Genomic DNA, 26,938 nt, shown 5'->3' on the forward strand with positions numbered 1-26,938 from the left:
GTAACTAATTTTAGATATAAATGTTCATTTCTTTATTATTTATATGACCCTTTACCCTAAAAGATTTGGGAGGGGGGGGGGGGGGCAAAAAACGGCCATCTCTTTTGATTTTGTGAAAGTAAATTATTCAACAAAAAAATATGGGGGGGGGGGCATTTTTAATTCATGTGAAGTAAAATGAGGTAAGCATGTTTTGGAACCCACATTCTTGCGCTAGAAAACTAATTATAAAACCTGCTTGTGGCCAGGGAGGGAGGGAACATTGGGCTGTTGATTATAATAGATCTTAAAGTCTTATAATATTTTTTTCTTATTCGTTGATTAAACAACTTTTGGTACCTTTATTGAATTTTAGTTGGTTCATTTAATTGAGTGTCCAATCATTTCAACCACTAATGGTAATTTACAGTAGGGTTAAATTTTGTGTATTACCATTTGTCCTATACCTTTAGATCCCTGGCTTGGGGCCCTCTGTAAGACAAGTAAAAGTAACAATTGCATAAGTTGGAATTTTTATTTTATTTTGTCTTACACACATATAAAGAGATCATAAATGCAATTAGAACATTTTAGTTTTTAAAATATTGTTGATTTTTAAAAATAAATTTTTTTGTTTTTATTTAAATTAAAAGGCGGAGTAATTTTTATCCTAACATCTCTTGTCATATTAAACTTGTCATAATATATCATCAGGGATGTCCAGGGGGGGGGGGAAGAGTTTGTTAATCTTCTAAAATTAATTTGGGTGTGCCATAGACACCCAAATAATTTGTAGTAGTAATGACTTGACTGCCTATCTCTCTATCATGCAGTAGTACCATCTTGACTGACTATCTATCTATCTATCACGCAGTAGTATTATCTTGACTGACTATCTATCTATCTATCATGCAGTAGTTCCAGCTTGACTGACTATCTATCTATCTATCTCTCTATCACGCAGTAGTACCAGCTTGACTACCTAGTTGCACATAACTAGTGAAGACGTCAACATGAAACGACTCAACTGTGTATGTTAAATTTTTTGTTCATTTTTAATAAAACAAGGATTTTAATATCCAAAAGTAGTGAAGCAAAAAACATTTTAAGATATTTTTAAATAAACATAATGGGATGAAAAATACTAATCTAGAAATTTATTTTTGTTTCTATTACCAAAAAAATATCGGACAGATGGACATTTCAAATTAAAGATCAGCTGCTATCAAATATAACAGTGACAACTTTCCTTAAAAACACTTTATTTCCGAACAAGATTGGAGGAGGGGGGGGGGGGGGGTGGGGAATGAGTTCTGTGATTGTCTATACTTTTTGAGGGAAAGCACTAAACAATATATTCTTTTAATTTGTATTTTACTAGTGGCTATGTCCCTAGAGTCCTCCAGTTGTACTTGGGATTGGAGGGAGTCAACAATTCCTCATTTTTTATTTTAATTTTAAAAAGTAAATCTTTTTTTTAAATGGGGGGGGGGGTAGGATATTTTTAATTATTTTCCCAGCAACTATTAGAAGCTGCATTGTGTATGAGAACCTTATCAGTTTAGCGGTTAATGAGATCCATTGGTACAGACAGACACACACACACAGACAGAGATCCTTTTACTCCATTAAAAGGATTATAGATTAACATGAGGTTTTTTCTAACTATTAATTTAACATAAGGCTTAATATTAGAATTTAATTTTAGTGTATTAATTTTTAAAAGCAAAGATGTTTTATAATTAGGGTCAGTCTTTCTATCTATAACTGTTAGCTCTTTTCATTAATTTATACATTTTATAGCCTGCCAATTTCAAACTTTATATGTTGATTCGTATAACTTTTAATAATTTAGTACAGCAACTCTATAATTGTTACCAGAATATCTGTACTAACATTTAAAACATGTTGCTCTTTGACACAAATTTTTCTGTGATATAATTATCCTATTTATTTGATTCTTGAAATGTTGATTCCTATTATGATAAGGTAAAAGCAAAGCATCTCTTTAATCAAATCCTTAAAATGTGAGTGTGTCCATACACAGTATCCTGAATTTATGCAATTTGCAACAAATTTACTTACAATTTTGTTTCAGCTTATATAGAATTTATTTTTGTTATTTTGGGGAGATTTTTGTGATATTAAAATTAAAAAACAAAGATTAAAACCAGTTTTTTTTTAGCCTAGCAGGGTTGAATAACTGGGCTAACAAAACCAGAATTCATGATATATTATGATTTTTATTCTATTATCTGTATGGGTGTCAACTTATGTATTTTAACCCATTAGTGCCGAACCGGGCATTAAAACCCGGTTCCAGAAAATGTAAAAAAAAACGGTTTCCATCTTCATAATTGCATTTTTCTCAGTATGAATCCCCCCTCTACTACCCTGGCTTTCATTTCCCCCTGGAGCAGGCAGTTTAGCTTACTTCCGTTTGCCGGTATAGCTCAACAAAATTTGAAAATCATAAAAAATTCAAAATACCCCTTCTAACTTTTTTGTTTTTATAGTAAAGTTGCTGATTTTTTTCGTGAAATCTAATGTTTATTGACAAGTACATCTACTTGTGAATTCGTTTTAATCAAATTATTATTTTTTATATGATTTTTTATTGTTTTTTTATGCCCTATTATGACCCGGTTAGGCTTGGCCATAAATACCCGACAGTTTTAAAACCCGGCTTGGTTTCGGTTTTTATTACCCGGTTTTAACTTTTCAACCAATAAAAATAACAGTTTATGCCATTAGTAAGGGTTTGAGCCACCCTAATAACCCTAGTAATCTCTATATGTGTCACCCAATAGTTTTATGCTCTTTTTCTGATATGTATCATCCAATTTTTATATGTTCTTTTTTTGTGTATGTCAGGTTTTAAAACTTTGACAAACGGGTATTTTTACCCGAAATGGCGGCCGAAACCGGCCAAAACACTAAATTTGAAATAAATCGCTTTGTATATTACTTGTAGCTCTATAGATTACATGAGGTTGTGTAGTTTTCAATTACGGATCGTATCAAAGTTCTAAAAAGTGTTCATCTCACTTTGGGCGTTCAAAAATTACATTTTTCAATTTTTGGTCGAAATAACCGGGTTTTTACTACAAAACCGGGTTTTAATGCTGGCAGAAAACAGCCAAAACGGGTCAAAATACCCGTTGTGCATTTATGGCCATGCCGAACCGGGTTTTTATGCAACTTTCCTGTGCACGCCACTAAAGCAAAACAAAAAAATACGTTTTCCCTTTTTACCATTATAAAACTTCCCTGAGATTTTCAGCTTGATCGGCCCATAAAAGTGGCGCTAGGCACTAATGGGTTAATCCTGCATAAATTAATCAGAAGTGAATTCTTAGACAACTTTGGCTCACTCACTAAAATAGTGAGGCAAAATTATCCCCTCTAAATTTTAGCAAACCTCACTGATTTTAAAGAGGCAGTGAGCAAAAATGTTTTTTCAGAATTCACCTCAGTTTTGAATCCTTTCTGGAAAATATTGATCAATTTAACCCCCCCCCCCCCTCTATTTTTTCAATGTCATTTTTTTTGTAGGTAAGATAGAGAGTTGTGACTTCATGACTTTTTAAGTTTAGTAATTATACGTCGGCAAGAGTTGATTTATTAGGATATCTGGTCTGTGTCGGTCGTGGTGTCCGGTCAAAGTCGGTTGGGTAGCCCCAAAATTTAAAAAAAATTCTAAATAAATCTTAATTTCTACATTATGACTTTGTATATAAGGTAGAAACCTAAAATTTTTTTGGTGAATACTGAGATATCAATGACCTTATGAGAAAAGTGGTGTTATGACCGTTTGACCGCACCCTGACCGACTTTATGACTGATTTTTGTCCGGCTTTTACTACAGACATATATATTATGAATATCGTGGCTTCTATTACAGCTAGAGATCTATACATTTTTTTGGTAAATCCTTAAGCAATAATAAACAGATAAAAATATTAATTGGCACCGCCAACCGCCGTTTTACCGCCGTAACCACTGAAAATGGCGGTTTCCGTTATTTGCCGTTTTTTGGCGATGATCAGAAAAAGTAATTTTTCTGTTATGAAAAATAAAAGTTCATCCTAAATTTGGTCACCCTAGCTGCAAAATTGGCCGCTCTACAGCTGTTTTAAAATTTAGCAACTGGCCGCTAAAAAGCGGCTAAGGAGCGGCCTGACCGCTATGACTAGAAAAAGTAATTTTCTCTAAAAATACACATGAACCACCAGAAAAAAATTTTACGTCTTTATCTGTATCATAAGCTGAGAAAGAGAGGGGGGGTCAATATGACCCCCCCCCCCCCCAATCTATTAAGGTGGGAATAGGGGCCTGATCTGTAAGGGTTAAAATATATTAATCTTTTTTTCTTTTTTAGGTCTTCCTGCTGTTACTTGCACATCCAATTATATCTTGTGCCCCTGTACAGGTACTTTGATAATAATTAATGGCTACACCCCTAGAGGCTTTTAGGGGTATATAAGGTTAAAGTCACCCCCACCACATTCAATTTTAGTTGTTTTAAAGTAAAAAAAAATATGGGAAATAATTTAATCTAGAGGTGATTTCTCTTAGGGGGGTGTTAGTGTTACACACATCTATTATACAAGGATCAATCAAAATATGTTTGTTCATAGAAAAAGACTGAAGTTTCTGGTTCCGAAGATAAAACTAATCCTGAAGACAAAACACTAGCTGAACTTGATACAACTGAACTAGAAGCTAGAAATATGGAGTTAGGTAATGAATAATTTATTTTAATTATTTCAAACTTAATAATCTTCACCACATACATGACAGAAAAAGTTTTGCTTAGTTTTATTTTATGTAAAAATGTGTTTCTGTTACAGAAGATTTTTTTCAAGGTTCTGAGGAATCTTAGTATAGGTACAGGATGGGTTTTTTCATTCAAGATAAACCAACTCTTCTTGGGTGCAAAACAAATAGTTTTATTTTTCATCAGGTTTGATTGAAGCATCTAAAGCTGGAAATTCAAGTGAAGTATTGAAGCTTTTAAGCAAAGGAGTCAACATTGATGCTTTTGATAATGAAGGTAAAGATTAAAGATTATTATACATTCCTTCTAATTTAATTTGAATGATTTTCCTAACAATTGAACAATCTAAAATACAAATCTGAAATCAAATTGCTAAAAATCAAGCTGGATGACAGAGAACAACACAGCAGAAACGAGTGTGTAAGAATCAATGGTGTACAAGTTGATAAAGATCTGGAAAAGTCACTTGGCCACAATCAAGCAGCCATGAAAACAGTTGAAGAGGTCCTTAAACCTGCTAGAGGCGAACAAAAACGTCTCAAAATGCCCACTGAACCAGGTCAATTCATCAAAAGTGCCCATATTCTGCCTATACCGAAAGACAAGAATGGATCATACAAAGTTCCACCTATGATTGTAAGGTTCCATAGTCGCCCATTGAAAGATTTTATCCTCTCAAACAAAAAAAATCTGCCTATAAGAGAAATTGACGTCAAAAATGGTGTAGAGAGATACTCGATAAGCGCCGACCTCACCAAAATGAGGTATGATGTAATGCAGAAACTGATCAGAAATAAACAATTCTCTAAATGCTGGCACCTGAATGGTAGAGTGATCAAAAACATTGTGTTTTTTTTTTATGAGCACTTTTTTGAAAGCAATTTTACCCCACTTATAGTTATCAGAATAATTTAATGATTAATGGCTTATTTTCTTCGTTTTTTAAGGGAAATTATGAAACAACAAAAAAAATTACAGTTTTTGTTGAAAAAGTACAGTAAAGTTGAAAATTAAAAACTTAGGTGTCAACATCTAAAAATGGTTTTAGCTCATTTTTCTTATGCTCAAATAATCAACCTTTTGCAAGAATGGCTGCTAAACACTTCAAAGTTGATATATAGAGCTAAAAATGTATACAGATACTATTAGGGACATGTACTAGAACATATCAAAGTTTGAAGGTCATATCTCAACCAGGGAGGGAGTACTGGCCCCCCAAAGTCGACTACAGAAAATCCATTTTTTTAAGAAAAATGTGCTAAAACCATTTTTAGATGTTGACACCTAAGTTTTTAATTTTCAACTTTACTGTACTTTTTCAACAAAAACTGTAATTTTTTTTGTTGTTTCATAATTTCCCTTAAAAAACGAAGAAAATAAGCCATTAATCATTAAATTCTGATAACTATAAGTGGGGTAAAATTGCTTTCAAAAAAGTGCTCATAAAAAAAACACACTGTATATTAAGAACGAAGGAGACAGGATACAATCTGTGAAGTTTTTTGATAAATCATGCAATGAACTAATGAACAATTAAATAGTGCTCAAAGTTAGTATATATAATAGTAATTATGACCTAATCTTAACCTTCTAAATTAAACTAGTAATTGAATTTTATTCAAAATAGTATTTCTTGCTATTTTTTTTCCCCTCAATTTTTAAAGATGTCCTTTCATACACCCTAAATATCTTATTTCAACAGGAAGTTAAAATATTCTCACCCCCTCTCTCTTTCCCTTCCTTAATAAAATTTTCTAAGTTTTCTCACACAAAAATTTTACAACATTTTTTATGTGCTATTTTTTCTTTAAATTTTGACATTTATTAATTATCTAAATGAATGTTTTGCTGATAAATTAAATAGTGCAAATCAAAACGAAATTGAAAGCCCGTATCTCAGTATAGATTTAAAATGTTCCTATTTTGACAACACACAACTCATTAATAAATTTAAGAATTGCAGGAAAATAAAATTCTTAAGCTGGAATCTTGGTTCCTTACCCTCGAAATTTGATGAATTTAAAGAATATATAAATTTTCTTCTACAAAACAACATTTTTTTTGACATAATTTGTATTAAAGAAATATTTTCAATTATTGATCAAGATCTATATAAACTTGAAAATTATAATTTTGTATTCTCATCTAGAAAAAAGGGGAAGGGAGGGGGAGTTGGAATCTATATTCATAAAAAACATAGATTTACTGTAATTGATGATTTATCATATTTTGAAGAAAATCTTTTTGAATCTTTAACATTGAAAGTTATTACTGAACAGAAAAAAAGCAATATAATTAGTTGTGTCTATCGTCCTAATTCTCCAGTACAAGGCATGAGTTCTAATGATCAGATGGAATATTTCATTGATAAAATATCAAATTTACAAGCAGCAATGTCATCTTATAAGGTGACTCTTACATCATGTCTGACTTGAATTTAGATCTCCTTAAATTTGAACTCATTTAAAAACAAATGATTTTATAGAGAACACTTTATCTAACGGGTTTTTGCCTTTAATTACTAAACCAACTAGAGTTACACATGCTTCATGTACATTGATTGATAATATTTTATCTAATTCTTGCAATAATACATTGGAATCTGGCGTTATTCTGAACTCAATTTCCGATCATTTCCCTATTTTTCATGTTAGTTCTCAAACACAAAAAACAGAAAAGCCTAAAACATTTATCAGCAGGGATATAACAAGTGAAAAAATTAATCAATTTAATGCAATGTTAAACACGAACAACTGGGGTAATGTTCTTAATGAATTAAACCCACAAATTAATTTTGAAAACTTTCATGAAGTATTTGATTGTGCTTTTAATTTACATTTTCCCATCAAAGAAGTTAAATTTAATAAAAATATTCATAAAATAGAGGGATTTATGACGGGAGGGCTTATGATTTCTAGACGAAAAAAACTTGAGCTGGGGACAATTTATTCAAAAAATAAAACACCAGAAAATAACATTGCATATACAACATATAGGGACATTTACAATAAGGCAATAAAAGATGCAAAGAAAATTTTTTACAGGGAACAACTTAATCAAAATAAAGAAAATCTAAGAAAAACCTGGCAAACTTTAAGACAAGTAATCTCAAAATCAAATGACAAGACATCGTGTATAGATGAAATAATTGTCAATGATACATCTTACAGTAATAATCATGATATTTCTAACAAATTTAATACTTATTTTACTTCAATTGCTGATGAAATTGCCAGCCAAATTAACCCTTCCCCACTTAATCCGTGCGACTTTATTCCTGATACAGACAGTGTATTTAAGCTAAGAGAAATAAATATTCATGTTCTTTTTAATTTAGTGAAAAAAATGGAAAATAAAAAGAGCTCTGACATGTTTGGATTATCAAATTGTTTATTAAAACAAATTATAAATAGTATTGCCGTACCTCTTGTTCACATTATTAACCAATCTATTAAAACAGGTCAAATTCCTTCACAATTAAAAATTGCTAAAGTTTTGCCAATTTTTGAATATAGTAACAGCTCTAAAATGGATAAATGTAACCCTGGCAATTATCGTCCAATAAGTTTGCTACCTATTTTTTCAAAATTGTTAGAAAAAATTGTATCTGAACAACTCACAAGATATCTTGAATTTAATCAAATTATCTATGAACATCAATATGGATTTCAAGCAAAAAAATCTACACTACATCCTATGATTCACCTCTTGAATTATCTAGGACAAGCAAAAAATGAAAATTTAATTACTATAGGGGTATTCTGTGATCTTGCTAAATGTTTTGATACAATTTCGCATACAATTTTATTAAAAAAACTTTAAAACATTGGTATACATGGATTAGAATTAGAATGGTTTAAAAACTATTTAAGTAATAGAAATCAGTTTGTTTATACAAATGGCGAAAAAAGTGATTTATTAGGAATCAGCAAGGGTGTCCCACAGGGAAGTATTTTGGGTCCAATTTTGTTTCTAGTTTATATCAATGATATTAAAAATTGTACTAGCTTAATGACACTACTCTTTGCAGATGACAGTAATTTTTTGATATCAGGAAAAGATTTGAATGAGATAATTGAAATACTCAACATTGAACTTAAAAATATCTGTGATTGGTTTCGTTGCAATGAAATGTCTCTCAATCCAACTAAAACTAAATTTATGATCTTTAATAAAAGGGAGGATTCCATAACTTGGGAACAAATTAAAATTAAAGTAGATTTTAATAATGAAAATGAGAATGATACAGATAAAATTAGATATTTGGGTTATATCAACCAATAGAGTGAAATTCCTGCAATTAAATTTTTGGGTGTGTTTATTGATTCTCAACTTAACTTTAAATACCATATTGAATATTTAAGGAAAAAAATATCTAGAAGTTTGTTTTTAATCAATAGAGTTAAGCATATATTTATTATGTGAAAAATCCTTAGTAATGTGGTATGCTCGAAGGAAACCAAGATATTATAGTGATGCTACGCACCCAGCTAATCCTGTTATTCTACAATTGTAAAGCCACCTGCAAATATGTAAGATAACAGTATTGATTTCATCTCTCAGTTGTCCTGCAAGTGAAGGGAGGGGTGTGACCCCTCCCTCTCCCTTCTTAAGCACCAGAACCTCCCCTTTCAACCACCAAGTTATCAGCACCACCTCAGCCCTGAGGATAAAGGTTCTAAGCCTTCCTTCACCCGATAGATTCACCACCCACACAGACTGTTGTTGTCACAGTAATCATCAAACCTTCCCTTTTAGTACCCAGACCTACCACTCAACCCCTCTATTCTTATCTACCTATTGTGCTGTTCCATGGGCTATCCTGATAGGACAGGGATAGCCATCTACCTAACCATTGCAACTATCTATGTTTTACTTGTATGATTTACCTTTAACTATCTCTATTCCTAATCCATATGTATTTATATTATATTGTACATCTTTAGTAAACCTTAGACCCTGAATAAAGTAACATCTGAATAGACTCTGTTTGTTATTTAGTGATAGTTAGAGAAGCGCAGCTTCTCTATAATATATGTGTCCACGTCTGTTCGCACTGCCGTAATCATTTGAACTTGGGTATCTGCCATTTAACCGAGGCGGATACCACAACTTGGTGACAGCTGTGTGAGATTACGGCAAAACACAAGTGTAGAGCAGACGCGCAGCTGAGGCTAAGGTACTCCCAGCAGTGAAACTGGCAAAACTAACACAAGCAACCTGAATTACCCACCCTGGATAGCAAGGTCTAACTCTGTATCCGGCAGTTGTGGAAGCGAAACTGGCAAAACTGACACAAGCAACCCGAATTACCCACCCTGGATACCTAGGTCTAACTCTGTATCCGGCAGTTGTGGAAGCGAAATTCGACTGAGAACCGCGAAGAGCGACGAAATCTAACGGAGGATTGTGAGCTCAAGGGCTGAAACAGGCCTGCGGACTGGCTGAAACAGGCCAAATAATTGCAGACGGCTGAAACAGGCCCATTACTTACTGCTAAAGATAGCGGGATTCGAACCCACGGCGCTGCAGGACGGGACATTCCCTGCCGCCACTCTCTGGATTCGAACCCATGGCGCTGCAGGACGGGACATTCCCTGCCGCCACCCCTCCGGATTCGAACCCACGGCGCTGCAGGACAGGACATTCCCTGCCGCCACCACCTGGATTCGAACCCGCGGCGCTGCAGGACGGGACATTCCCTGCCGCCACCACCCGGATTCGGACCCACGGCGCTGCAGGACGGGACATTCCCTGCCGCGAGCTGTGAGCGAAAATACGAGTGTAGTGTACCAAACAGGAGAAAAAAACTACGTTAACTCCAAGTATCCTGAGAGGCTACAGCGCAGCCACCCATTGAGGAAAACAGATATTATATCAGATTTTATGGATTACCACCCTGGTGTGAAGGCTAAACAATAGATTAATGGGCAGGGTTTGGTAAATAATTGCCGTGGATTGTGATAAGCCAAAAATAGAACTTGTGATAAGCCAAAAATAGAACCTAGATGCAAGCTAACAATGCATTGGTAAACAATCGGACCCCCAAACCTGCAGCACGGCAAATACACCCCCTACCCCAACGGAAGGGGAGGGGCCACCCATAAATTGAAGTAAATACGATCGAGGTGACATCTGACAAGCCAAGGATTAAGGGAGAAGCTCCACTACCTTACAACCCAGTCACCTCAAGCCTGCGGCACCCCCCTCCCCACCTGGGGAAGGGCAGCTTTACCCCGTCCCCTCACGCGTTCCCCCTTCTCCCCACACTCGGATAAGTCCGTCCACCGTGCGGAGACAGAGACCGGGAGAACGGAGCACATTTCACGGGTTGCACAGCGAAGTTCGGAACACAACGAAAATTTGACGGATAAAGGAGATAAAGCGGACCAATGAGAGAGCAGATTGAGGGATAGATGCGCGTTTCACCTGTGCGCGCATTCTGACGGCGCGTAGGCGCGTTGTGAGAAAGGGGATTTCACACACACAAAGGAGGGGAGCTACTCTATAGCACACAAAGGATATATATTGTAAGAAAAAAACTGCAAAGCTCCTCCCCCTATCTACAGTGTGATAAGGAAAACTAAATCAGTTCCTTAGACCAGCTCAGACCCTCAACATCTTCCTAGCTATGCCAGCCCTACTTCAAAGCTGAGTGGCTAGTGAGAAAATATATGTATATATAAATACATAAGTGTTAACAACTCAATACTAAGTTGTGAAGCAACCAAGTGATAAATAGTGTTGTTTTTTGTGTCATGGTTGCAAGTAAGTGAATATTAACTTCACCATACGACAATGGATACTGATATGGAACCTTAATGAAAGTACGCCCACCCTGTGGAAATAGCCTGACTTGATGCCCCTACACTGGGCATTGGTGGTGTGTACCTTGACCATAGACCCTCATAGTTGTGAACTATATACAGAGGAAGCGTGCATTTTGTTGGAGCAAGAAGGAAAGCCAGCTAGCTCTGAGGATATTCCTATACAAATATATATGGGAGTGTAACCATATATAGATAGCCTACATATACATATATCCACTAGCGGATACGCTCCTAGAGACATCTATGGACACCTAACATGTTCCCTTTCACCTCTAAGCTAGGATCCGCTGGTTATCACAGAAGTTAAGAGCTATACTGGAAAGGAGAACAACTTAGGCTCAAAAGTTAAACAAGCCGTTGGCACCAACAGACCAACCCCCTGCTACTTATCATGGGGATACTCCAGCCACCGCAAATCTTGAGCCAAGAGGACAGAGTCTACGGCTACGTGGACTACCACCCTAATTACACAGCTATAGTATCTGTAATAGGGGTGAGCCGGCTCGAGCCTCTTTGCGGCGCGGCTACTCTACTTTGCTCCTACATCTACAAGATGAGAAATTGTCAGCCCCTAGCCCGACGTGCGGCAATAGAAGACATCCCTGATTGGACATGGACTGTGTGCCTAGGCATACTGCTGGCACTGTGGTGGACAGAAGCCTTCATTTGGATCATAACCACCAACGTCTGTACACCACCACTCTCTGCTTCTTCATACAAGGTGCCCCTCCTGTTATTACTTGGGCCTATTGTGTTGAGTACAGTGAACATAAAACACATGCAAAGTCACAGACCCCTGGTCCCTGAGATGCCCTTGTCTGGAAGGATGACTGAATGTCTGTTGCACAGCTTCTGTACAGTTGGTACTCAACGCACGAGAAATGGAGATATTGGACTGGGGATTGTTGAACCTGTATGTGTCCTCCCTGGAGTTTCGAATGATGCGACTGAGCCCAATGAGAAGGTGACAAGTTTCAGAGACTTAGTGGCCAGCCCCAATATGGGCACTACCGCCATGGGCACTAGACTGTGTCGCCCTGCGCCCGGAGAACTGGAACATCTACCTGACTCCACCAGAACTGAGATGCCAAAGAGGCCCAGCCCTAGGGCCAGTACCACCTGTGTCTGGGGTGGAAAGGTCCTCCCTGGCGCTGGCATTACCAACCTGGAGGATGGGGAGCTGTCCCAGGGGAATAGGCTCTTCACCCAGATGCCTGACGTGTACCTGGGGGTGGGGGAGCCGCCACCCAAGCCTCCCTGGGAGCCCCCAGGCATGGAACGACTGGGGACCGGCCTAAGGATGGAGAATGGTGACCTGCTGCAGTGGAAGGCCTTACCCAGCAAGGAGGGAGCAGGGTTGACCAGCAGCAGTGAGGCTGTTCCCCCACACTCCAATATCAGATGCCTCTACTCTGTTGAACCACTGCACATGACCCAGCCAAGCCCCCCCATGCTGCTGAAGATGGAGTCCCACCAGGATGCAGAGCTCCAGCTAGGGAAGTCAATAAGAAGGCCACCCCCTGCCAAAACCAGAATCACCGCAGGGGCTCCCCACCAGCAGCTGACAGAGCCTGGCAGGGGCGCAATACCAGCTGGCAACTCTGGCCTAACTCAGGTAGCTACCAACAGCCCGCTGGCAGTTCAGAACCCAGTTCAGGCTACCATCAGTATGGCATCCTCTGGGCCTTGCCGGTTCAACTGGGGGTACCTGTACATACACTGGCCACAGATACCCCCCAGAGATCATAGCCCACCTTCCAACTGGCACCATCAACGGCCTTTGCTACCAACCATCTGGAGTAACTGGAGGCAGGATCCCTCATGTGGAGAAGCACCTGCAGAAGCTAAGGCCGAGGCTGGCCTCGCCACCCCGGAGAGGAGAGCAGCTGTTGTATGGAAAGGACCTGTGTGTATGGGGAGAAGGCTGAATGCAACCAAGGAGCCACCACAAGCAGCCCAGCACTGCCTGACCCCTAGTAGGGGAGACCCTGCTTGTCAGCTGGTGCCCCAACTGGAGGATGAGAGACCTGGCAGGTTGATACACCCTGTGGAAGCCGGACTGATGGGACCCAGCTGGACGAAGGAGCGCTGCTACTTCAACGGCCACACAGCTGCCAAGTGTAGAACCGGTTGGGACCAGGCAATGAAGAAACACCAGGCAGCCCAACAACCTGCATCCAACCAGTCTGACACCCAGGTCTACCTGGAGGGAGATGCCCAGCCGTCACCCCAACCAGCTGCCGCCTCTGGGGCTGCGGCTACCCCGGAGCCCATGCCTCAGGTTGGGACCATAGTGGCCAGGATCAACGTGCTGGGAGGAGCGGCCCCCAGCGAGAGCCGAGGGGCGCTACCCAGCGCCACCGGGACGGTGTACGGGGAGGCCCTGGCGGCCGCCGGGCGGGAGAGGCAAGAGGCACTAGCCAGCGAGTCTGAGTCGATGTATGGGACGCCAACCGGCGTCGCCACCTGGGAAGGACGAGAGGTGCTGCCCCGCACCACCAAGCTGATGTCTGGGGCGACAACCGTCGCCGCCACCTGTGAGGACTGGGGGGTGCTATCCAGCGCCCCCACGCTGATGTCTGGGGCGACAACCGTCGCCGCCACCTGTGAAGACTGGGGGGTGCTATCCAGCGCCCCCACACTGATGTCTGGGGTGACAACCGTCGCCGCCACCTGTGAAGACTGGGGGGTGCTATCCAGCGCCCCCACGCTGATGTCTGGGGCGACAACCGTCGCCGCCACCTGTGAAGACTGGGGGGTGCTATCCAGCGCCCCCACGCTGGTGCCTGGGGCGACAACCGTCGCCGCCACCGAGAGACCTGGACCCCGGAACGAGCCCGCAGCCCCAGAGGAAGGGGTGACACCCATCACCCCCAGTCAGCCAGAGCCCCCAGCCAGCAGGGAGAGTCCAGCTGTCCCTCACCCTCAACTGCGTCCAGCTGTCTACCCCCCTCAACCGAGCCAGGGTAATTGTATTGCATTGGTGTACCAGGAAGTTTGTGCTGGGTCAAACTTGCCTGCGCCTCCTGCATCTGCCCCAGGAACCAGGATATCAGCCATTACCAGCCAACCTGAAGAAGCCTTGGCCACTGCCTGGGGAGTAGCTAAACTAGATGCATTAAGTGCCGAGCCTAACCATAGAAGTAGAGGATCCCCAACCATTATGCCTACCCAAGATGGAGACCATGTGCCTGGGCACCTTCATGCTAGGGGAGGAAATCCGGGGCCTTGTGCCTCCGGTCCACCAGCAGCAGTGGCCGTGGATTGGCCTGTCCCCCAGCCAATTACAGCAGAGCCAACCCTGCAGACCCAAGCCAGCCTCCGGCACAGGGGATGGACTGTTACCTTCCCCTACCCTGCAGGTCTGACTGCCATGCACCACCCTGCCAATGTCCAGGACGAGCCTGAGGGAGGCAAAGTTCCTACAGTATGGCAACCACCACCTGCCCGCGTTGGCAGAGACCCTGGAAGCAGAATGCCCCTGTACCAGCCGGCCAGCGGCAAGGTGACCAACACAATGGAGACCACCAGCTCAGTAGAGGAACCTGAAGAGATGTATACCATGCGGCTGTTTGTCCAAGCCCCCTCATGTGCTGTGCCACCCCTGGAGGTTGCCAGGGCGGCCTTAGAACTACACATCCAACGGCCAGATCATCCAGCAGAACCAGCTACTCCAGCAGATAAAGCAGATCCTGTTCGACCTGGGGAAGGCTGGAGCCTACCACTTTTCAGCATCTGGTGTCCTGACGAACCCCAGAGGCTGGGGGAGGATGTGGTATGCTCGAAGGAAACCAAGATATTATAGTGATGCTACGCACCCAGCTAATCCTGTTATTCTACAATTGTAAAGCCACCTGCAAATATGTAAGATAACGCTATTGATTTCATCTCTCAGTTGTCCTGCAAGTGAAGGGAGGGGTGTGACCCCTCCCTCTCCCTTCTTAAGCACCAGAACCTCCCCTTTCAACCACCAAGTTATCAGCACCACCTCAGCCCTGAGGATAAAGGTTCTAAGCCTTCCTTCACCCGATAGATTCACCACCCACACAGACTGTTGTTGTCACAGTAATCATCAAACCTTCCCTTTTAGTACCCAGACCTACCACTCAACCCCTCTATTCTTATCTACCTATTGTGCTGTTCCATGGGCTATCCTGCCTCCCCCGGACAGGGATAGCCATCTACCTAACCATTGCAACTATCTATGTTTTACTTGTATGATTTACCTTTAACTATCTCTATTCCTAATCCATATGCATTTATATTATATTGTACATCTTTAGTAAACCTTAGACCCTGAATAAAGTAACATCTGAATAGACTCTGTTTGTTATTTAGTGATAGTTAGAGAAGCGCAGCTTCTCTATAATATATGTGTCCACGTCTGTTCGCACTGCCGTAATCATTTGAACTTGGGTATCTGCCATTTAACCGAGGCGGATACCACAGTAACACTATTCCACTCTTTTATAAATAGCCATTTATTGTATTGTTTGCCAGCATGGAGCTGTGGCTTAGAATCATCTATTAAGCCTTTAGTAGTTCTACAAAAAAAGCTATTAGAATTATACACAAATCCGCTTATAACAGCCATATGCCACCTTTGTTTAGGAAAATTAATGTTTTGCCTATTAAGGAGCTATCTATTTATACAAAACTACTATCTTTTTATGATTTTATTCGTTGGAGGCTACCAAATTCTTTTGATGGTGTATGGATTAGAAATAATCTAAGAAATCAGAGACAACTAAGAAATTCTAGTGAGTTTTATATTCCAATAGCCAAATTTAAAAAAATTTAAAGGTTTCCATTATTTTCATTTCAAAGACTATGGAATATTTTTTGTCATGAAAAAGATCTTTTAAATGAGAATATTCCTAAAAAAACATTTGCATTAAATCTTAAAGATGAACTTTTTAAATCTATATGTAATATTGAAGAATGTAATGAATGTACTTAACCCTTACAGATCGGGCCCCTATTCCCACCTTAATAGATCGGGGGGGGGGGGGTCATATTGACCCCCCCCTCTATCTCGGCTTCTGTTACAGATAAAGACGTAAAATTTTTTTCTGGTGGTTCATGTGTATTTTTAGAGAAAATTACTTTTTCTAGTCATAGCGGTCAGGCCGCTCCTTAGCCGCTTTTTAGCGGCCAGCCGCTAAATTTTAAAACAGCTGTAGATCGGCCAATTTTGCAGCTAGGATCACCAAATTTTAGGACGAACTTTGATTTTTCATAACAAAAAACTTACTTTTTCTGATCATCGCAAAAAAACGGCAAATAACGGAAACCGCCATTTTCGGCGGTTACGGCGGTAAAACGGCGGTTGGCGGCGCCAATTAATATTTTTATCTGTTTATTATTGCTCAAGTCACAAGTCTCTATCTTACCTACAAAAAAAATGACATTGAAAAAATTGAGGGGGGGGGTCAATATGACCCCCCCCCCCCCCGATCTGTAAGGGTTAAAATATATTGATTTGCCTGGATTTATTAAAAGCCTTACATTATTAATTACAGAAATGGTTTTAAAATTTAAGAAAAACTAGCCTTAAAATTTGTTGTAACCCTTCTTTCCTTCTCTTTTTCCCCTGTCCATTTAATTTTACCTACATTTATTTTGACATTATTATTTCTTATTTTTCTTATTAACTTAATGCCAACCTAAAAAAGGCAATACAAACATCTCGGATACGCATATTCCTACTTTTAGGGAAGCCTAATCAGTGCCACACATAACATCTAGTGTTAGTCATGCAATTTAAATTTATAAATATTATGAAAAATTGTAAAGTACACCTGGTACTAAGCAGTAGCTTGGTGTACTATTGTTTGTACTGCTTCGTAAGACGGGGCGTAATCTGTCACTGAATAAATGTTTTTTATGTTTATGTTTTTTATGTTTAAGTAGAACAATGTTTGTCTGTTAGTTTGTCCATTTATTCCTTACTAACATAAGGTTTTTTTAGAACTATGAGAAAGTTGGGTCCAAAAGCAATTTCTTCCAAGGTCTTCTATAGTTGTTTCTAAATAACACAGAATATTTTAACCTTCTTTCAACTAGTATTCCACCTCCCAACATGATGGAGTGGTGTGGTCTTTAATAATTGTAATAATGTGATAAAAATTTGTCGCTGTTTTTCCTAAAGGCCCAAACTGTGGATGTTATAGATTAACTTTGTCGCAAATATCCTTACCATCATAATGTATGGTATAGAATCAGTAAGGATAATAGGTAGTTGTTTTTATTTTCATACATGTCTTGAATAAATTATTAATTAATTTGTTGCACTAGATTTTCATGTACTTTGATAAAGTAATACTCACATCTGACATATGAAAATAATAAACATATACATACATTCATACCTACAGACAAAGATAATTATTTTGTAAAAAATTTATGAATTTAAATACATAAAGACATAAAGAGAGGGGACAATGGACTATTTATTACAATAGTCTCCAAAGTTTTATATTAATGTTTTCTTATTCATTGGCATATCAACTTTGAGGACTTTAGTAGATTTTGATTGTATGAATCATTAAGTTGAGTGTTTAAACATTTCAACCTCTAACTCTAATCTACAGAAGGGTAATTTTTGAATAATCATTCGGAAATTACTTCAGTTTATCAATATTGTCTTATCCCTTTAGATCCCTGCATACATATACGCCCTAGATGTAGAGCAGCTGTTATTATTTGGATCCAATTATGGATATAGAAATGGACAGATGTACATGCAGCCTATCTATAATACAAAGTAGAACAATGTCTGTCCGTCCGTCTGTCCGTCTGTCCGTCCGTCCGTCCGTCCGTCTGTCTGTCCGTCTGTCCCTTAAGATCTTGGTAACCACTGAACCGATTGGATTCTACTCTTCAGGGTATATACCTACTGGTCCTGTGGTGGTTTTAATCTATTTTCTTGGGGGGGTGGGACACCCCCAACCCCCCAAAAAAACAAAAAAATCCCCCCACATTTAAAAAAAAAAAAATTTTATAGGAGATATCCTTGGTCCTTTTTTTTCTTTTTTTAAGGAAATATCCTTGGTCCTTTTTTTTTTGTAGGAGATATCCTTGGTCCTTTTTTTGTAGAAGATTTTCTTGGTCCTTCTTATTTTTTTTTATGAATTTCACCTTAATCATCTCTTGGGGCAAAGCCCCTAGAGGCTAGGGGCAAAGCCGCTAGTACATTATATAGGGTGTGCAAAAAAAAGCGGACTTTTTTTAAAATTTAGATTGTGGGCTTGTGTTAATAGTAGAAAAACTTTATGCATACTGCTAGAACCACTATGAAGTCTATTTTTTGGAAATATAAAAACGATTTCTGTGCTAGGTATAGTTTAGGAGCGATGTGGTAAAATGTCCCAACTACCTTAACCCTTTACAGTCGGGCCCCTAGCCGCACCTTAATCGGTCGGGGGGGGGGGGGCGTTCAACGGCCCCCCTTATTATCTCAGTTCCTATTAGAGCTAGAGGGCTAAATTTTTTTGTGCAAGTCCCTTGTTTGATAACGAATTTCCGACCTTTTATAAGTCTAAGTCAATTTTCGCTTCCTTCCCCCTTTTATTTAACAACCTTTGTTTTTAGGTCTTTTTTTACTTAAAAATTTCAAACGGCTATAATTTTCTTATTTTTGAAGCTAGAAGAAATATTTTTTTCCAGAAAATGTTTAACTTTATGTAAATTTTACATTTGCAATATCAAAATATAAATTTCAGCGGCCGCAGCTGTACTTGGCAGCTGCCAGCCGCCGCAGTCGGCGGTCGGCGGGAAAACGGCGGCGGATCTTCATGAAATTTTAATACGTTATGTAGACATGTCAGAAAAGCTTAAGTTTAAAATTTGAAGTCTCTAAGTCAAAAATTGCGGCCACAGGAGACTTTTAAAGATTTCTGGAGACCTGGAGGATCAGGACCTGCAGGATCATACCTGGAACCTGAAAGTGACTTGAACACCTGTATTTCATATAAGGATGTACTACTAGAGGATTTTTTAGTATTTTAGTATGATAAAATGCTTTGTTTTAGTCAAAAAAATATTTTTGCTCTTTACCTGGATGACCCTGCCAGGTTTGCTGGCATCCTGTGCCCACCAGGATGGAGATATTAAAAAAATTCCAACTCTCAGTTATGTGTCATACCCATACTTAAAAAGTCAAGCAGTTTGGGCTCTTTATCTTTCACACACAGAAAATAAGATAGAAAAAACCGGATGGGGGGGCGTTCAACGCCCCCCCCCCCCCCCGACCGTTAAGGGTTAAAACTTGACTTGTGAGTAAATCGTAAAATATTATAGTATTTAAAAAAATAAGTACCTTTTTAAAATTCAAATTGCGCGGCTTTTGTTAATAATTATGTATACCATTAGAACCGCTATGAAGTCCATTTTATGGAAATATAAGAATTATTACTGTGCTACTTATAGTTTAGGAGCTACGTTGTAGAATGACTTAAAACTTGACTTACTAGTAAATAATAAAGATAAAGATAAAAAAAAGGGTGTGCAAAAATGCAGACATTTTTAAAATTCTGCTCGGCTTGTGTGAATAGTAGAAAAATGCTATTTATATCATTAGAACCGCTATAAGCTCTATTTTTTGGAAATATAAGTACAATTTTTGTGCTAATTTTAGTTTAGGAGCTGTATTGATAAATCTGAGAAAAGTGGAAGATTTTTTTTTGAGTTTTAAGTCAGTTGGGATATTCTACCACATAGCTCATAAATTATACGTAGCACATGAATGTTTCTTATATTTCCAAAAATAGATTTTATAGCAATTCCATAGGTATGCAAAACATTTTTCTACTATTAACACAAGCAGATCAATTAAAATTTCAAAAATGTACGTATTTTTATTTGCATACCCTTTAATTTAATCTTTATTGATTTACTCGCAAGTCAAGTTTTAAGCCAGTTGGAACATTTTACCACATTAACATTATGGATATATAGACATACAGACAGGCACTAATACATTATTTCTTCTGCAAAATCTTAGTTCTTAACAAAGTGTTAGTTTGACTTTATGTAAAAGATTTAAAACTAAATTTTACCAACTGAATATAAACTTAATCTACAAAAAAAAAACATTTCCTATTTGTTTATTTTCATTCAAATATTGATATACAGACAGACCGACGGATAGACAGACCCTAATTGTAGAGTATATTGATGTATACAGTAAATGCATCTATAATGCCTAATCCCAATGTTCTGAAATAGACGCATACAGCAATCTCTTGGTCCCAATGTTCCTATAAGGGAACACAACATTTTATCAAAAAAAGGTATACAAATAAACTGAAATGAAACAAAACTTAGCAGAACCAAAAACTATGTAACAAATGCTAAAACTGAATGTAAACTAATGTAAATATGTTTGAATCAATTGGTTAAATAAAAAAGTTAGACCTTGGTTGAAAATTTTCCTTCAAAAAGTGTGCTCTCGTCATGTTATTTGGTTGATAACTGGCCCAGCACATCGATCTGAGGGCCAAAACAATGAAGGGGACAAAATTAGAAGTTTGATAAAGTATGCAACTATAATTAACACAAAAAAATAAATCTAATATAAACTGCAAACCAAAAAAATAGGCAAGTCTGAATTTTCAGATTATTAGCTTTATTAGTCATTTAGGATGAATTTACTCTAAATATGAAATGTAGATCCATCTTTTGGTTACAAGTTTCCACTGTTTTTTTATTAATTAGCACCAATGAAGCACAAGATCTCAAAAACAGCATTTGAGGGAAATACTGGTGAACCAAAAAGATATGCAAATCCAAAACAAAGCAATGGAAAAAGATTTTTTGCACTTTTTTCCTCTTTTAAAGATTGATTATGATAAATTAACAATTTTTAAAGGAATTTATGTATTAATTATTATGAAATATAGTAAAAGGTAGAGATTAATGAATTTTCTAAATAAGAAATATTAGAAGAAAAAAAATTTGATCCCTATCACTTTAGAGGACAGTTGCTGACCTCCAGTCTTGTGGATGAAGCTAAACACATGTTAAAGATAAAAATTACCCTTAAAAGTATACAAAAATATTTTCTGATGTGCTAAAAAAATCCATTTTAAAATCTTGATTTGGAGGATGGTGGCCTTTAAGATGCTCCTACTGGGGATGATGGTGAGCCAAATGTTATCAAAGTACATGCCCATGATGACAACCCATATACTGAACTATGGTCCAATTTTTGTGTTCATAGCAGCTTCCAGCCAAGCAGAGTTAAAAAAGAAAAAAATTGCAAGTTTAATTACTCCAATTTATAAAGTAAATTCTGTAGTTTTTAGAAGATGGTTATATTTCTTGTCGGTAGTCTCCATTGGAGATTGCTATGACTACAAAAAATGGTACATAGGTTAATAGACAAGTTGTTGTAATGGGCATGTACTTAGATAACATTTGGCTCATAAAAAAAGTGAAGAAAGTGCAAAAATAAACAAATATCCCATTGATTTTCTTTTATATTTGCATATAATTATGGTTCACCCCAAGAAGAAATAACTTAAAATATCCTTTCTTTTATCTGTCTAAATTTCTATCTATCTATTATTGATACATCTTTTTTTATCTGACTATAAATGACAATACTAAATATATATTAAATCTAATATATTTATATCTAGGATGGACCAGTCTTATGTGGGCATTATGGTGGGGTAGGACTGATGTTGTGAAGATGTTATTAGAAAAAAAAATAATATGTAAAATATCTTAATATTTCCTATCTGTCTATATTTTTATCTATCTATAAATCTTAATACTAAATATATAATAAATCTAATATATTTATATCTAGGATATACCATTCTTATGAGGGCAGCAATTGATGGAAATACTGATGTTATGAAGATATTATTAGGAAACAGAGCTGATATCAATGCAAAGGATAATGTTGGTTAGTAACTTAATATTATTATTACACAATTTTTATCATAAATGTAATATCTTAATATATCCTTCCTTCTATCTATCCATTATCTATACATATCTATTTACCGTACTATAAATAACACTACTAAATATATATTATGAATCTAATATATTTATATTTAGGAGAGACCGGTCTTATGTATGCAGCAGAGTATGGAAAAACTGATGTTGTGAAAATATTATTAGCAAATGGAGCTGATATCAATGCAAAGACTGATAATGGTAAGTTACATAAGTCATTATTATACAATTATTATCATTTGTATAATACCTTAATATATCCTTCCTTCAATCTGTCTATCTTTCTATTTTCTATACTTATCTATTTATCTGACTATAAATCACAATATTAAATGTATATTAAATCTAATTTATTTATATCTAGGATGGACCAGTCTTATGAGGGCAGCAAGGAATGGGAAGACTGCTGCTGTGAAGATATTATTAGAAAACGGAGCTGATATCAATGCAAAGGATAATGAGGGTAAGTTACATAACATTATTATTATATAATATATCTATCTTTCTATCTATATATATATTGTTCTGTCTATATATCCCTCCATCCATCCATAGTTACATGATATTTATGTAAAGAATGAAGAAGATTATTTACAAAATAATTTTTTTCTGCCCTCTTGAAGGTAAGAACCACCAAACAGACTAAAAAATAGAGTATTACCAAAATCTGAGAGGTGATGCAGAAAAGTAAATAATACACTCTAAGAGTCTATATAATTTCTTTCTATAGTATCTATCTAAATCTAAATGTCTAAGCATAAAAGATCACAGTCTCTTATCACACTTCAATATAATCATAATTGAAATATCTAAAATAAAAAAATCTTAAATCATTAGTTTCCAAAAATACACAGAATGTGTGCATCATTCAGATAAAAATTGGAAAAAATGTGCACTTAAGGATGTAACACAATTCTTGTAACTATATAGTGATTTGATATTTAATTTTATAATTACTTTTTTGTATCCCCCCACAGAAATTTTTTTTTTTTTACTTTTTCAAGCCATAATGAAATTGGTTGTTTAACTCTCACCCACCATTTTGCCTCAGGTTCCCCTGGAGGCCTCAAATGAGTATTTAATAATCAATCATATTCCTAGGAAAAACAGCTCTTGATAAAGTCCTAGAAAGTGCCAGGATCACTGAAGAGATAAAAGCTGAAATAGCAAAAATACTTAGAGAAAATGGTAAGGATAGTAATTACATAGATATGGATTTCTTATCCATTTATAAAAATAGTTTCTGTCTGTCTGTCAGTCTGTGATTACTAAAGGATCTTGCTAACTTTTTATCTGATTAGGTTTTCCTTTACAGTGTAGCTTTTCATAGGTTCTGGGAAGGTTATAACTATTATTTATACTAGAAAAATTTAACCCTGCTTCTACTTAAAACTAAGGTTTTAAGGAGCGGAAGGGTGGTTTAACTTACCTCCCCCCCCTTTTAATAGTATCAGATTAAAGGAAAATGTGTAACAGGTTATACTATATCATGTTTGCTTATTTTTTTTTATAATTTTTTTTTATCTACATTTCAACAGTTTGATGTTTTTCTTGCAGGCTTCCTTTAAATACATCTTTGTGTGTTTAGACAGTTTTTGGTCAGGTTTTTACATAATTGGGAATGGTGTATTTCTTGAAGTCTTCCTTTAAATACATCTTTGTGTGTTTTGACCGTTTTTGGTCTTTTTTTTACATAATTGGGAATGTACATAAATTTATGTTTCATTGTCTTATTCCTTAAGATAAATGAATAACTAATACAAAATTTAAAAATAAAATGTTATATTATTACAGGAGGTAAGAGAGGAAGTGAGATTGAGTGAAAATATTATAATAAGCAGGTAAGATATTTTTAAAAATATATATTATATGGTTGAGACACATAGCTGTTAGCTGATATTTATGTCAATCAAGCTTAAGTTATTTTGTTCAAAAAATCTTTTTGAACATGCAGATTCAAATAGGTAGATAAGAAGAAAAGCATTCACACTTTTTAAAGCCTAAAACCATTCTAAAACTACATATAATTAAAAAATTATTAGTCTAAAACTGGAGCCTGTCTGATGCTCTCTTAAAATAGAGAATTAAATCATAAAAGTAGTTATTGAAATCTTAAGCTAGAGACAAAATGCAACTTTTTATCAATCTGATTTCAACCACTATAATTTTATATATATCAACAATTATAATTTTATCAAAATAGTCATTTTATCATAATTACACTTTTAAAATAAAGAATATTAATCCATATAATAAAGTAACAGGATGTCTGTTTGTTTGTCTGTACTGAAGGATCTCGCTAATTGCTGAACCAATAGAGTTCTCCTTAACAGGGTAGCTTCTCATAGGTCCCAAAAAGGTGTATAACTATATAATCGGGGAGGGTACCACCACCCTCCCAAGAGAAATCACAATTTTTAAAAATATTCTTGTATTTTTGAAGATACTTGAACGCAACATAGACATTGGACAAATCAAATGAAAATGGGTTCAACTCCCCTCTCTTCAAGTGCCCCTAGACGCCTCTAGGGGCGTAGCCGCTAGTAGTAATAAAAAACATTCCTGAAACAATGATTAGTATCTCAATCTTTCTATCTATTCTACATATGCTGTACTTCTCTTATTAATTATACTATATGTTTCCTTATCTTTAATTATACATATGCTGTACTTCTCTTATTAATTATACTAAATGTTTCCTTATCCTTAATTATACATATGCTGTACTTCTCTTATTAATTATACTATCTGTTTCCTTATCCTTAATTATACATATGCTGTACTTCTCTTATTAATTATACTATATGTTTCCTTATCTTTAATTATAAATATGCTGTACTTCTCTTATTAATTATACTATATGTTTCCTTATCTTTAATTATACATATGCTGTACTTCTCTTATTAATTATACTATATGTTTCCTTATCCTTAATTATACATATGCTGTACTTCTCTTATTAATTATACTATATGTTTCCTTATCTTTAATTATACATATGCTGTACTTCTCTTATTAATTATACTATATGTTTCCTTATCCTTAATTATACATATGCTGTACTTCTCTTATTAATTATACTATCTGTTTCCTTATCTTTAATTATACATATGCTGTACTTCTCTTATTAATTATACTATCTGTTTCCTTATCCTTAATTATACATATGCTGTACTTCTCTTATTAATTATACTATATGTTTCCTTATCTTTAATTATACATATGCTGTACTTCTCTTATTAATTATACTATATGTTTCTTTATCCTTAATTATACATATGCTGTACTTCTCTTATTAATTATACTATATGTTTTCTTATCCTTAATTATACATATGCTGTACTTCTCTTATTAATTATACTATATGTTTTCTTTATCCTTAATTATACATATGCTGTACTTCTCTTATTAATTATACTATATGTTTTCCTTATCCTTAATTATACATATGCTGTACTTCTCTTATTAATTATACTATCTGTTTCCTTATCTTTAATTATACATATGCTGTACTTCTCTTATTAATTATACTATATGTTTTCCTTATCCTTAATTATACATATGCTGTACTTCTCTTATTAATTATACTATCTGTTTCCTTATCTTTAATTATACATATGCTGTACTTCTCTTATTAATTATACTATATGTTTCTCTATCCTTAATTATACATATGCTGTACTTCTCTTATTAATTATACTATATGTTTCTCTATCCTTAATTATACATATGCTGTACTTCTCTTATTAATTATACTATATGTTTCCTTATCCTTAATTATACATATGCTGTACTTCTCTTATTAATTATACTATATGTTTCCTTATCCTTAAATATACATATGCTGTACTTTTCTTATTAATTATACTATATGTTTCCTTATCCTTAATTATATACAAAAAAATATTTATTAATATAAATAATATTTCAGGACTGATCAGCTCATTTATCTCAGGTCCTTCTCTACATATGTATCTTAAATGTTTGAAAGAAAATAAATGGATATTAAACATATTACTAACTTTTTTACTTATTTTTATCTCTATATAGTTTTTCAAGTTTTTTTTCTGTGAAAGCAAAATTGTTTAAAACTTATAAAGTGAAATAAATCTTTTTAGTGGTAAATCTGATGGATGAAACAGCGTAAAGTGCCTCCAAAAAATGATTTTAAACTTTAAATGACCAATGAGAGGCCATTATGAAATTTATTATTGGTATTGTGATCTAGTTCTCAAGCAAGCAACACATAATTAGTTTGACCGCTATAATCCTATTCATGTGAATTACAGTTAAACTAGTAGGGTGACACAAAATTTTTATTTCTAAAAAAATGGCCAAGAAAGTTGATGTCGAGGTAGTGAAAGATGTATTGAAGAAA

The 26,938-nt window shown here is 36.1% G+C and overlaps 1 protein-coding gene across 1 annotated transcript; it reads left to right on the plus strand.

Annotated features, from left to right (window-relative positions):
- Window positions 1-901: 901 nt before the first annotated feature.
- On the plus strand, window positions 902-26,720 carry LOC145307361 (uncharacterized). Its single transcript, XM_080149738.1, has 10 exons — window positions 902-1,010; window positions 4,361-4,411; window positions 4,620-4,722; window positions 4,946-5,035; window positions 22,406-22,504; window positions 22,663-22,761; window positions 22,925-23,023; window positions 23,662-23,748; window positions 24,355-24,401; window positions 26,492-26,720. The coding sequence occupies exons 1-9, from the start codon at window positions 993-995 to the stop codon at window positions 24,381-24,383; spliced, it is 675 nt and encodes a 224-aa protein (XP_080005864.1). The 5' UTR covers window positions 902-992; the 3' UTR covers window positions 24,384-24,401; window positions 26,492-26,720.
- Window positions 26,721-26,938: the final 218 nt, after the last annotated feature.

Source organism: Acartia tonsa, chromosome 15, assembly GCF_053477335.1.
Source record: "Acartia tonsa isolate MP-2025a chromosome 15, ASM5347733v1, whole genome shotgun sequence".
Lineage (NCBI taxonomy): Eukaryota > Metazoa > Arthropoda > Copepoda > Calanoida > Acartiidae > Acartia > Acartia tonsa.